The 14,210-nt window shown below is 40.9% G+C and overlaps 1 protein-coding gene across 1 annotated transcript in view; it reads left to right on the forward strand.

The window, feature by feature from the left end:
* Positions 1-4,341: 4,341 nt before the first annotated feature.
* The window catches only part of LOC137383599 (importin subunit alpha-5-like), a 34,340-nt gene continuing 24,471 nt past the window's right edge, over positions 4,342-14,210 (forward strand). Inside the window, exons 1-4 of the mRNA XM_068056756.1 lie at positions 4,342-4,363; positions 8,612-8,685; positions 12,422-12,559; positions 13,144-13,229. Of these exons, the coding sequence (XP_067912857.1) occupies positions 8,617-8,685; positions 12,422-12,559; positions 13,144-13,229 (293 nt within the window). The 5' untranslated portion in view covers positions 4,342-4,363; positions 8,612-8,616. The remainder of the gene's footprint in view (positions 4,364-8,611; positions 8,686-12,421; positions 12,560-13,143; positions 13,230-14,210) is intronic.

Consider the following 14,210-nt stretch of genomic DNA (forward strand, 5'->3'; position numbering starts at 1 on the left):
AATAGATGCTCTATAAATCTGCAAGTCTAAGTTTTCTTTGGAATACTTTGTGTTTGGAAAAAAAGGTCCATTTGAAATCATTTTCATGTCACTTTTAAGCCTACTCTGTATAATGAACAATTCCTCATCTGAGAGGCAGAAGAACAAACAGCTCCCAGACATAGAATCATACAATCATAGAAAATTTAAGGCACAGAAAGAGGCCACTTGGCCCATCGTTTCTGTGCCGGCCGAAAAACGAGCCACCCTTTCTAATACCACCTTCCAGCATTTGGTCCGTAGTTCTGCAGATTACAGCACCTGAGGTGCATATCCAGACTCCTATTGAATGAATTGAGGGTCTCTGCCTCAACTACCCTTTCAGGCAGTCAGTTCCAGACCATCACCATCATCTGGGTGAAAAGGTTTTTCCTCATCTCCGCTCTAATTTTTCTACCAATCACTTTAAATCTATGTGCCCTCGTCACTGACCTCTCTGCTAAGGTGAGTCGGCCCTTTACCTGGACTCTATCCAGGCCCTTCAAAATGTTGTACATTTCAATTAGATCTCCACTCAGCCTTCTCTGTTCCAAGGAGAACAACCCCAGCCTATCCAATCTTTCCTCATAGCTGCATTTTTCAGTTCTGGCAACATCCTCGTAAATCCCCTCTGTACCCTCTCTAGTGCAATTACATCCTTTCTGTAATGAGGTGACCAGAACTACACACTGTACTCAAGTTGTGGCCGAACCAATGAGCTATGCAGGTCCAGCATAACCTCCCTGCTCTTATATTCTACACCTTGGCTAATAAAGAAAAGGATTCCATATGCCTTCTTAATCACCTTATTGACCTGTCCTGCTACCTTCAGGGATCTGTGGACGTTCACTCCAAGGTCCCTCACTTCCTCTAAACTTCTCAGTATTTTCCCATTAATTGTGTATTCCTTTGCCTTGTTTGACCTCCCCAAATGCATCACTTCACACTTCTCCGGGTTGAATTTTATTTGCCATTTTTCTGCCTGTTTGATCAGACCATCAATATCTTCCTGCAGCCTACAGCTATCCTCCTCGCTATCTACCACATGGCCAATCTCTGTGTCGTCTGCAAACTTCTTGATCATGCCCCTACAATAATGTCCAAATCGCTAATATATACCACAAAAAGCAGGGGACCCAGTACTGAGCCCTGCAGAACGCCACTGGAAACAGCCTTCCAGTTGCAAAAACACCCGTCAATAATTACCCTTTGTTTCCTGCCACTGAGCTAATTTTGTATTCACCTTGGTGCATTTCCCTGGATCCCATGGGGTATTATTTTTTTAACCAGTCTGCCATTTGGGACCTTGTCAAACGCCTTGCTAAAATCCATGTTAAATCCATCAACTGCAATACCCTCATCTATTTTCCTTGTTACTTCTTCAAAAAATTCGATCAAGTTGGTTAAACAAGATCTTTCCTTAACAAATCCATGCTGACTAACCTTGATTAACCTATGCCTTTCTAAGTGACAGTTTATCCTGTCTCTCAGAATAGATTCCAATAATTTTCCCACTACTGAGGTGAGTCTGACTGGCCTGTAATTATTCGGTCTATCCCTTGCTCTCTTTTTAAACAGAGGTACAATGTTAGCAGTTCTCCAATCCTCCAGCACCACACCTATATCCAGTGAGGACTGGAAAATTATGATCAGACCTTCCACTATTTCCTCTCTTGCTTCTTTTAACAGCCTGGGGTACATTTCATCTGGCCCTGGTGAATTCTCAACTTTCAAGGATGCTAATCCCATTAATACTTCCTCTCTCCCTATGTTTATCACATCCAATACTTCACACTCCTACTCTTTAGCTACAATATCTGCTTCATCTCCCTCTTTTGTGAAGACAGGCGCAAAGTTTGCATTAAGAACCATACCAACATCATCCGCCCCTACACATAGGTTACCTTTTTGGTCTTTTATGGGCCCTACTCTTTCCTTAGTTATCCTCTTACTCTTAATGTATTGATAAAAGATCTTTGGGTTCCCCTTGCCAATATTTTTTCATGCCATCTCTTTGCTTTCCTAATTTCCTTTTCCACTTTCTATACTCCTCTTGGCTTACTGTAGTATTGAGTTCTCGATGTCGGACATAAGCTTTCCTTTTCTGCCTTATCTTGCCCTGTAGGCTCCTTGACATCCATGGGGCTCTAGATTTGGCTGTCCCACCCTTTTTCTTTGTGGTAACATGTTTACTGTGAACCCCTTGAATCTCCTCTTTGAATGCCTCCCACTGCTCTGACACTAATTTACCTCAAGTAGCTGTTTCCAGTCCACTTTCGCTAAATTACTCCTCTGTTTAGTAAAATTGGCCTTGCCCCAATTGAGAACTCTAACTCCTGTTCTATCTTTGTCCTTTTCCATAATTATGTTAAAACTGACTGAATTATGATCACTAGCACTAAAATGCTCTCCCATTGCCACTCCTTCCACCTGCCCATCTTCATTTCCTTCAACTAAGTCTAAAACTGCACCCTCTCTTGTTGGACTTGCTACATACTGGCCAAAAAGGTTCTCCTGAATGCACCTCAGGAATTCTGCTCCCTGAATTCCTTTCACACTAAAACTATCCCAGTTAATATTGGGGTAGTTAAAATCCCCTATTACTGCCCTATTGTTCTTGCACTTCTCAGAGATTTGCCTACTTATCTACTCTTCTATCTCCCTCTGACTGTTTGGTGGTCTATAGTACACTCCCAGCAGTGTGATTGCCCTTTTTTTTGTTCCTTAGCTCAATCCATATAGCCTCATTTGATGAACCTTCCAACATAACTTCCTTCCTTACAGTTTCTTAGACCAGAGTTGTAACAACCCCTCCTCTCTTATCCCCCTCCCTAACGCGTCTGAAAACCCTGTAACCAGGAACGTTGAGCTGCCATTCCTGTCCCTCCTTAAGACATGTTTCTGTAATAGCTATGATTTCATACTGCCACGCGTCTATCTGTGCCCTCAGCTCATCTGCTTTATTTGCTATAGTCCTTGCATTGAAATAGATACCCTTGAACACTGCCAATTTTAAAAAATTTTCTAACCTATGTTTCCTTTGTCTTCCAGACTCATCCATTAATTTTCTACCTTCCATGTTCATTTCTGATCTGTAAATGCTGTTCTTGAGGATGTCCCAAAGCAGTACACAGGCAATGATTCATAGTCAGTGTTGCAATGGAGTGAAAACATGGCAGTCAATTTGCACGTGAGGTCCCTGAAATACTAATCAGATTAGTGACCATATAATCTGTTTCTGTGATGTTGATTGAGGGACAAATGTTGGCCAAGACACCATTGATAATTGCTACTAAAACTTCTACATCCACCTGAGGTGAGGACTTCTCTTTTTCAACATTTCGAGCTCGTTCTGGAAGCACTTAGGGCTTTGAGTAAATTAATAAAACAAGAGCTGCTGAAAATAGATGTTTCTCCTGAGTGTTTTTATTTTGTATCTTGTGTACTGCTTGTATGTTTATATGATATTCAGTACCTGGCTGAGAATAAGTAGGGACGACAACTTTGACCTTCCTAATCTGTCTGGCTCAGTTTGTTTGCATGATTATGCTGATGACCTCTACATTGAGTTTGGGGCAATTTAACTAAATCTTTGGATTGCACAGGCTAGTCCTGGAGGTGGGCACGTTCTCAAATGTCACACGATTAGATGTCATGTGATCAAATGGCACAGGATTGAATGTCATGTGATCAAATAAACATTACAATGGGATCCTACAACCTGCAAATTGCATTTGGTAGTCCTTGGGTGTCAATGGGACTGCTGAGCTTCTCCTCTCCCTCCCAATTTTCAATTGTTGGTAAGAAATGGGCGGTCCGCTATTGAAAATTGTCCCCTCCCGGCTTTCTCTGTATTTAAATTTCCTCTCCCTGTACGTGATACGAAGAGGCCGCTGATTAAACACTGAAAACACAATGGCCAGATATTGAAAACATTGTTTTTATTTAAAATAGGTACACTGGTTGTAAATCTGTTGTTTTAAAAAATTGTGTTTTATCATACAGAACGAGACTCCTTTTTTGTACACAAAAAAGTGTTAGTTACTGACATTGTGAAACTTGACAACATTAAACTACCGGATTGTCGTTTTAAGAGATTAAGCTAATCAAAAAGTAAATACAATATATTCAAATAGTTTTATGAACGAGAACTATAGTTGTACAGCAACACTAACATTTCCACAAGCTACTTTTCCACTGCATCCATCCAATCAGTTGGGCTGCTCCACGATTCCGCGCGTTCTGGGCGGAGCTTGTTACGAGCTGTCCAACCAGCGTAGAGTGGAAGTGACATCTATAGCAACATTACCCCGACCCGGGAAATTTAAACCGCAGAGACGGGCAGGTTTATTTTTACACTGTTAATGTTTGTATTGGAGAAGGGAAGAGGTTGGGCAGTAGTTACTGTAGGTAGGGTTTCATTGGCACGAGGTTATTATTGGTTTGGCGATGTTGAGGTTTTTTTGTTGTATTGAAAAGCTCTAGTGTCACTTGTTTAAAATGCGTAGGCTTGGTTATATTTACAACCCACCTTACGAGCTTCAGTTAATAATTTGTATGGTAGTGAATGCTCTATGCAGTTATTTTCTGACAAAGTAACAAGCTCCTTATTGCTTTGGCTTACGGAAGTGAAAACTGACTGTTAAGTATTCAATAAAGGAAGGGTTGTATTTGTAGTGTTAAGTTCTCTGCTCTCCTTGTAGATGCTGATGGGCTTGCTGAGTGTTTCTAGTACTATTCTTGTAACTGTCTAGGTGGTGTACGATGCAATGTTAATTCTGTTGAGTAATGCGCTGCCTATAAGTATTCTCTTCAGAGTGCAAACAATGCTCTTACCACCTCTTTTTTTTTTTCTGTAAAAGAGGCTTGTATTGGGTTATTGCTGCTTCGATATTTAACAAGATGAAGGGTCCTGGGGAATAACATAATTTCTGTTTAGGCACTTCACCCATCCCCTTAGTGTGTACCGACCTCAGAGGCAATCATTGCAACGGCTTAAATCTGGATTTGATCACTTGCAGATTTCAGCTACATTTGCACTAACATTGTAAAATGAAACTTTTATTTTGTGGCAATATTATAGTTGTAGCCTTGCACTGCACCAGCGAGTAATATTTGACATTGGCTTTAAGGTTTTCATTCTATAGAGTATAAGGGAGCTGAATAGAATTCAGAGATGAGTAGTGAGTGCAAGCTGTGGCTCAGTCGGTAATACTCTTGCCTCTGAGTTAGTTACTAGATTGTGGGTTTACGTCCTGCTCCAGGACTTGCCATTTTTTGAATAAGATGTTAAACAGAGGCCCTGCCTGCACTCAGATGTAGAAGAAAAGCAGGGGAGTTATTCTAGGCCAATATTTATCCCTCAATCAATGTCACAAAACACCTTATCTTGTCGTTGGCTCATTATTGTTTATGGGAGCTTGCTGTGCTCAAATTGGCTGCTGCATTTCCTACTTTACAATAGCGATTATATGTCAAAGTACTTCATTGTCTGTGAAGTGCTTTGGGATGTCTGGTGGTCATTAAAAGTGCTGTATAAATGCAAGTATTTCTTTCTTGAATGGTATTGATCTCATTAAATAGGTATAAGAATGGCAGATGGTTCTTAGTGTGGATAAATCCAAGTCAATGAAGCTTGCATAGTGGGGACTTGGGTAGGCTTATTGACTCTCTTCGTGGCATGTCATGTGATATTGTATGACATATTAGAAAACATAGTACATTAGACTGCAAGCGAAATGTTTTGTATTACTCATTCGGTCACATCTTTTAGAATTTCTTCCTTAAAAGAAGAAAAATAGTTGTAAGAATTTCACCATCTAATCTGTGCTGCTGGGGCTATCGTCTTGTTCTCTCTCTAGGATGGAACTGGATGAATGTTATCCTAAAGTTGTATTGATATCTGCAGTTTAATCAAATGTCACACATAGGTTTAGCCTTCAGAAGATATTATTCTCTGACTGTTAAGTAGAGACCAGAATCAGCATGTTCTTTATGGTTTGAGAGGGAATTTTTCTGATGGAGTAAAATGATTTGCTGACCCTGATTGGGCTGCTTCATTGCAGCTTTTTCTTTTTAAAACTTCAATGGGCATAAAATGGAGTTCAGTCATACCACTGGAGCTTTATCATTCTGTGAAAAAAGTTAGATTTGGCAGCTGAGGGAATATTAGATCATGTATCCTTCAGTGATGTTTATAAAAGTGAAACATTTTACTTGTTTGGGCAGGATGTCAGAAATGCTCCATCCATCAATATTGGCGACCACGCTCTGGAAGTGGTTCAAGAGTTCACCTACCTAGGCTCAACTATCACCAGTAACCTGTCTCTAGATGCAGAAATCAACAAGCGCATGGGTAAGGCTTCCACTGCTATGTCCAGACTGGCCAAGAGAGTGTGGGAAAATGGCGCACTGACACGGAACACAAAAGTCCGAGTGTATCAGGCCTGTGTCCTCAGTACCTTGCTCTACGGCAGCGAGGCCTGGACAACGTATGCCAGCCAAGAGCGACGTCTCAATTCATTCCATCTTCGCTGCCTTCGGAGAATACTTAGCATCAGGTGGCAGGACTATATCTCCAACACAGAAGTCCTTGAAGCGGCCAACATCCCCAGCTTATACACACTACTGAGTCAGCGGCGCTTGAGATGGCTTGGCCATGTGAGCCGCATGGAAGATGGCAGGATCCCCAAAGACACATTGTACAGCGAGCTCGCCACTGGTATCAGACCCACCGGCCGTCCATGTCTCCGTTATAAAGACGTCTGCAAACGCGACATGAAATCGTGTGACATTGATCACAAGTCGTGGGAGTCAGTTGCCAGCATTCGCCAGAGCTGGCGGGCAGCCATAAAGACAGGGCTAAATTGTGGCGAGTCGAAGAGACTTAGTAGTTGGCAGGAAAAAAGACAGAGGCGCAAGGGGAGAGCCAACTGTGCAACAGCCCCAACAAACAAATTTCTCTGCAGCACCTGTGGAAGAGCCTGTCACTCCAGAATTGGCCTTTATAGCCACTCCAGGCGCTGCTTCACAAACCACTGACCACCTCCAGGCGCGTATCCATTGTCTCTCGAGATAAGGAGGCCCAAAAGAATCCTTCAGTGATGTTTATAAAAGTGAAACATTTTACTTGTTTGGAATTTTTGTATTTCATTTTATTACCAGGAACTTTGCTGAAAGCTCTGTTTCACCTGTAGATTAGGGAGTGTTGGGATGACATCCAGATACTATAGCTTTCTTGTATGCTGACTGACTGACTGTGTAAACTTGCACTGGCTCTCCATTTCTAGATTCTTTTAACTGTAACAGAAGTTTCACTTTTTAGCAAAACAAAAGATAACACTCAAATAGAAAGCTGTCTTTTTTTTTCAGAGCACATTTGCCTTTATTGTAATGGCTGTTGTAGATTGGCAGCGAATCAAATGACCGTGTTCCTTAATTATCGCAACCTCCAGTACCATGTCCTGGGATGGGAAAGCCTAAGGATTGCATACATGTGTTGCAGATGCTAGAAACACTCAGCAGGTCATGCAGCATCTGTGAAGAAAGGGAAAAAAAGAAGTTCTGAACATTTGTTACAACCCTTTGGAATTGATAATAGTCGCTAACAACTGTGAAACATTCCATTATTGAAGTGCATAAACCCACTTGATGCAAGCTATCTGCTGCCCATATAGGGTACAGCCCCCAAACAATACTCTGGATCCCAACAAGCAAACCCATAATATCAACTGTCTTGGCCCCTTGGCTTGTAATGTTCACATAAACAACCTGGCACTCCAATACTTTGAAACCCGCACCCCTGCCATGGTGACTTCATGGGTGGTTGTTGGTCGGCACAGACTCGGTGGGCCGAAGGGCCTGTTTCAGTGCTGTATTTCTAAATAAATAAATGAGCTATGTGTTTGTACAATCTCTCTAAAATGTGATTCTAAACCTAAATGTACTACTATGAACCTAAAAATTTCTGACTGTAGCCTTCATTGTACGTGATTTCATAAAATGTCAAGAATGGGTGTAGTAACTTGAACAAATGTATATCCTAAATTGTTTGGGAAGCAATGCAACAATTCAGATAATTTAATTACAAGTTTTGTTCTTTAAATCAGAATTTGTGATGCATTATGTCTATTGGGCCACAAGGAAAGAAATGTGGCTACATTATTAGATATGGCCTATAAAATGCATGAAGTATATGAATGTTGTTTTTCCAAGATTTTTGTATTTCAATTGTACACAGTTATTCCACTAGCTAACAAGTAATGAGCCAGTCAGTCTCCTCACTTGCCCACAATTAATTACTTCAGGAAGGAGGATGAGATAAATGAGTAAATTTGATTTTTAAAACGTAGCTTATTAGTTCATATCTGGTTGCTGAGAAAGTTATGGTCATGTTTTGCTAGCTTGTCTTTCCTGGATTGCAGCTCCTTGGTTCAATTCTCATTTGAGCCATTACTTCAATCTGCTGCTTCTTCAAAAGATGGTGCTTGGATAACTGTTTGCTTTTTAAAACAGTTGAACAGTCTGTTGAATTTCATTCACGTAATTTTGATGTAATTGATCTCAAATTCCACCTATTCCTAAATTCAGGCAGTCGAGATGCCAACCACCAGTGAAACTGAGCATGAGAGGATGAAAAGATTCAAGAACAAAGGCAAAAATGTAGAGGTACTTGGGTTGTTTTTTGTTTTTGCATTGTTCCATCATTTCTATGTATTTCAATTTCCTGCTCTTCATTTGGCACTTAGTTGTTCAAATTAGACCTTGAAAAAAGACTGTCCAATATGAGCAACTGGCTGGATATGCCACTCAGATGTGGTTTGTCTGCTTGGCGAACTCAATAGGGTGCAGCGTAAGAGTCTACCTCAAGTGTACCTGCTGGTTCAGTTTTTAAATACTCCCAGGTACTTCTACCCTTGCCCAAGAAGTTTTGATAGAACTAGAATATTTTGAAGTAGCAATCAAGGAGGGGTAACTATCAACCATTTTCTTGAAGATTTTCTTTGAAAGAAGATGCGGACAATGGTACAAAATCTTGTGGTGATGATCATGGAAAACATATATTGTCTTGCAGCTCTGCCGTGCAGGACTAGAACTGTTGGAGCGTAACACAATGAAAAAAGCACCAGAGGTGTCGACTGCTGCTCATGATGGGGAAAGTGTAGCTAATTTGTCTGGGTGATGGTGGGAGAAATTATGCATACGCAATAGTTTCCAAAGCATTACATGAACATGCAAGACTAAAACTGGACTTTAATATCTTTGGTGTATGGTCTACTAAGATTTTCCAGATTCTAGTACCTAGTATAATTTTATTTATTTTGAGATATAGCACTGAAACAGGCCCTTCAGCCCACCGAGTCTGTGCTGACCAACAACCACCCATTTATACTAATCCTACATTAACCCCATATTTTTTACCACATCCCCACCATTCTCCTACCTACACTAGGGGCAATTTATAATGGCCAATTTACCTATCAACCTGCAAGTCTTTGGCTGTGGGAGGAAACCGGAGCACCCGGCGGAAACCCACGCAGACACAGGGAGAACTTGCAAACTCCGCACAGGCAGTACCCAGAACTGAACCCGGGTCGCTGGAGCTGTGAGGCTGCGGTGCTAGCCACTGTGCCAATTAGAAAATTCCAGAAGTGCTGAACCTACACTGCAAGGTATAGAAGAGTGACCAACTTACAGAAGCAAACTCATTATCTTTTTTTAGTTTGAAATATTTTTAGTAAAAGGGATTTCTGGAGCAAAATTATAAATGTTGGCTTATTGCTAACTGTATTTCCATTCACTTGTGGAAAAAGCTATTGCCATCGAGGTCTTTATTGTGGTTGATTTGTGTTGACTTAATTCAGGTGGCAACATATTGATTCTGACCTCAGGCCTCTTGTGTTTGGCTGTAGTTAGTACCAACTGCCCTGTTCAAACCATTGTGGTGGCAGTATGATGCTGAACACCAAGGCACACTTTTTTTTTTTCCTCTGGCATCTTTTGGCTCTTTGAACACTTCCACCCTGTTCAAATTCTTGTTTTGTTTTATTAAAATCTTATTACCCACGATGTCCCAAGACCCACCCCAAATGTATTTCAACAGTGACTCATGCTCTGATTTCAATCTCCATTCCAGTTCCCCTAGTCACCTAAATTCACCATTCTCCTGTCCACCCTAAACCTTTTCCTCCACAGGAAATGCATCTCTCTTCCTGTTCTCTGTCCACTTCCATCACTACCTTGGCTCTTGAATTTCCTCCTAAGCTCCTCTGCTCCACATCCCTCTTGTTCTTTAGATTCTCCTTTTTAAAACCCACCTATTTGACCAAGACTTTAGTCACTCCTGCTAAAATCTAATTTACGTTTGTTAAATTTGGGACTATTTCCTATGAAGATGCTACATAAATGGAATTTGTTTTGTACTAGCATTAAATAACTTTTGTGCATAATATCTGATTTCAGTGAGTTCTGAAGTAGTTAACATCATTTAACATATAGTTAAGAAAGGGGACAAAACATGTCCAGGGAGCTATTGACTCATCAGCTTAACCTCATCAGTGATAAGAAAAATAAATGACTCTTCAACATGGATTTCAAAAGGGTCAAGTCTTGTTTGACTAGCCTTTATTGAATTATTTGAAGAGGTAAGAGTAGCCAAGGGCATTGTAGATATAATTTATCTAGATTTCCAAAAGGCCTCCAATGTGCCACATAATAAACTATTTCGTGAGGTCCATGCATGAGTTCAGTGACAGGTATCGGAATGGATAATTAGCTAGCTGCAAGACAAAAAGCAATACATGGGTAAAGGGTAGTTATTCAGTGACAGAAAGTGGTATCAATGCTGGGACTGCTGTTAATTTAGACCTTGAAATGAGAAACACAATTTATAAATTTGCAGATGACCCCAAATTGGGAAGGGAGCTGGCACATAGTCAATACTGAGGAGGACTGCAACAAACTACAAGATGAATAAAATTACAAAATGGGCCTCTAAATTGGCACATGAATTTCAACACAAACATTTTGATAAGAAGAGTAAGGAGGTCTCATTATTTCCCAAATAGGAATCTAAATTGGGTAGAGGAACAAGAGGATCTGGTGTACAAATACACCAATCACTAAAAGTAGTGGCACAGGTTAAGAAGGTAATGCTTTTTTTTTAAAAGAAAAGCAAACCAAGTACTAGGGTTTCTTTGAGGGATAGGATTGAAAAGTAGAGCTGTTATAATAAACTTGATTAGACCACACTTGGTGTAGATTAGATTAGAGATACAGCACTGAAACAGGCCCTTCGGCCCACCGAGTCTGTGCCGAACATCAACCACCCATTTACACTAATCCTACACTAATCCCACATTCCCACCAAATATCCCCACCTGTCCCTATATTTCCCTACCACCTACCTACACTAGTGACAATTTATAATGGCCAATTTACCTATCAACCTGCAAGTCTTTTGGCTTGTGGGAGGAAACCGGAGCACCCAGAGAAAACCCACGCAGACACAGGGAGAACTTGCAAACTCCACACAGGCAGTACCTGGAATCGAACCCGGGTCCCTGGAGCTGTGAGGCTGCGGTGCTAACCACTGCGCCACTGTGCCGCCCTGTGTACTGTGCACAATTCTGGTTGCCATATTATGAAAGTCACTGGAGAGTGTGCAAAAGTTTTAAAAGGATGAGCCAGAACTCTGAGGTTATGACTATCAAAAGGATGAACTGGCTGGGTTTCTCCTTGAAAAGAAAAGGCTGTGGGGTGACCAAAATGAGGTCTTAACCTCTCAAAATTTTATGATTTAATTTAATTTAAGATGGTCACCAAGAAATCAAATAAGGAATTTAGAAGAAACCTCTTTACTCAAGAGTTGAGAATGTAGAATTCTCTACCACAGGCTCAGGTGCCACCAGGAGTGGTTGCGGCAAATAGTACAGATGCATTTCAGGGGTGGTTAGATCAGCAAATGAAGGAGAAGGGAGTTATGTTGAGAGTCTTGGAAGCTCAAGTAGAACATAAACACTGGCATGGATTGGTTGGGCTGAATAGCCTGTTTCTATGCAGTATATTCTATCTCCTGAATGCTGTATTTTTCATAAACAAGTATATTGCCTCATTCAGCAGCTGTTTAAAAGCTAGAGTTGTTACCAACCTCTTGCCCCACTTGCCTTCAGCTGACTGTGTAATGGTGTATGTCTTGACTTGGTGGGGTTTCTACTCTCTGCCAATAAAACCATTGTTAAAATGATTGCACTTAACCTACTAGTAACATTGAATTACAGAAGTGATAAGCAAAAGGTTCTGTTACTTACTTGAAGTAGGGTTTTAAACTGTAGGAACTAGTTTTTAAAATAAATTATATAATTGCTGCTCTCCAGTTTTGATGCTTAGTTTTTGCTTAAACCAGATTCTGAGGAGGCAGAGAGTTGAATTCTCGGTTGAATTACGAAAAGCCAAAAGGGATGAACAGATCCTGAAGAGACGAAATATAGGCAACTTCCCAGATGATGACCTTTCTTCACTAGCAAAACCTGCTGGAATTATTGTATGTATAACAATCTGATTTATACCTTTTCTCAAGCAACAAATTACCAGTTGAAACCATTATAACATTACCATCTCTATTTTGTCTTGGTTTTCATATTTAGTAACCCCTCATTTTGTTTTTATTTTGCAATATTTAAGGTGACCAGGCAGCCATCTATTGTGGCTGTTGCCAATTCTGATTCTTAATCTCCCCCCAAGTAGGGGCTATGAGACCTGTAGGGAAGTATCAAGTATCACTCAACACCTTGAGAGCTCAGCTGAGACAGGCAAACTGGCATGTACCTTAACTTGGCATTCTAAGCCATGCTTTGGTACATGGAACAATGGCCTAATTTTTTTTGTTTATGATCTGCCACATACAAATAGAGAACATCCACCACTATAAAGTACAAAGTCACTTCAATACAGCTGAATTGTACAGTTTGGATGTTGATGAGCACATCTAGTCTTCAAATTTCTAAGAAATAACTCAATCTTACAATGACTAAGTACTGAATGAAAGTTTACCTTTCTATGTCAAAAATGTATCTTGATAAATTTTATCCTTTTTAAAATCTTAAATGTTGCTCTTCCTCCCTTCAGGACCGTGCAATGACTATAGAAGAGATTGTGAAGGGAATGAACAGCCATGACTCGTCGCTACAGTTGCAAGCTACATATGGAGCTAGGTATAAGCTTTGCTGCTTCATCACAAAAATACACTTTTTTTTCTCTGTCTAGAAGATTGGAGGATAAGTGTTTAGTTATGTTCAAGTCAATTGATACAATGCATACAAGTCCCATTTTCATTGCAAGTCCAGATCTGTAAAGTACTTGTGTGAATTTCAGGCATCAGTTTAAAAATAAGTCTCTGACTAAGATACCTTTAGTGACTTGGTACTTGCAGCTTGACTGGGGGTGTACTGGGGTTGCTCTGTGGGGGTAATATTCTTCTGTTCCTTCTCTTTAATTCTTTACTCCCCCGCCCCCTCACTCACACAGAATTAAAAAAAAAAATCCACAACTGCAAAGCCTTTAAAATTTGATTAAAAATCAGACTAAATGTGACTCTTGAGCCTGAGCTGAATTTTTAATCACTGGTCAGGAACTGGATGTGGGTGCTAGTTCTGGGTCCCAGTTCTGGGTCCCAGCCCCACACAGTGGGCTTTGGACATGCCCACTGCAATTTTGAAAGGTTCAGCCTATTCAAGGTCAGTGAGTGTCCAATCAGTGACAGCAGGCAGGTTCCTGACAGCCCCACAAGCTGAGATGGGGCTTTGGGGGGTGGGGTCCCTTGCTGGATGATGATGCCCCACCTTCCCTCTCTGAGCCAACCAAGTTCATGTGGAAATGCCAGTTGGTTCAGGAACAGGACCGTAGTAGGCCCCTTTGGTCATAGCTAACTAACCTAAATTAGCCACCTGCTGGTTGCTGGCAGACAACTAATCCAACCCAGAGGTGATCTATAAAATAGGTCAGGATCATGACAGGAGCTGGCATGGAGGCTGGTGGTGCCAGATTGCAGGCCTGCCCACCTCCAAACCAACCTCCAAATTCTCTTTAAAAATACAGACGCCCCCGCTCTCTTTTTTTTTTTTTTTTTTTCCCCCCCAACGATGTCCTTGCTGTTCAGTTCAGCTGTGCCGACTGACAAGATAAAGCCATTAGTG

This window comes from Heterodontus francisci, chromosome 24 (assembly GCF_036365525.1).
Source record: "Heterodontus francisci isolate sHetFra1 chromosome 24, sHetFra1.hap1, whole genome shotgun sequence".
Classification (NCBI taxonomy): Eukaryota; Metazoa; Chordata; class Chondrichthyes; order Heterodontiformes; family Heterodontidae; genus Heterodontus; species Heterodontus francisci.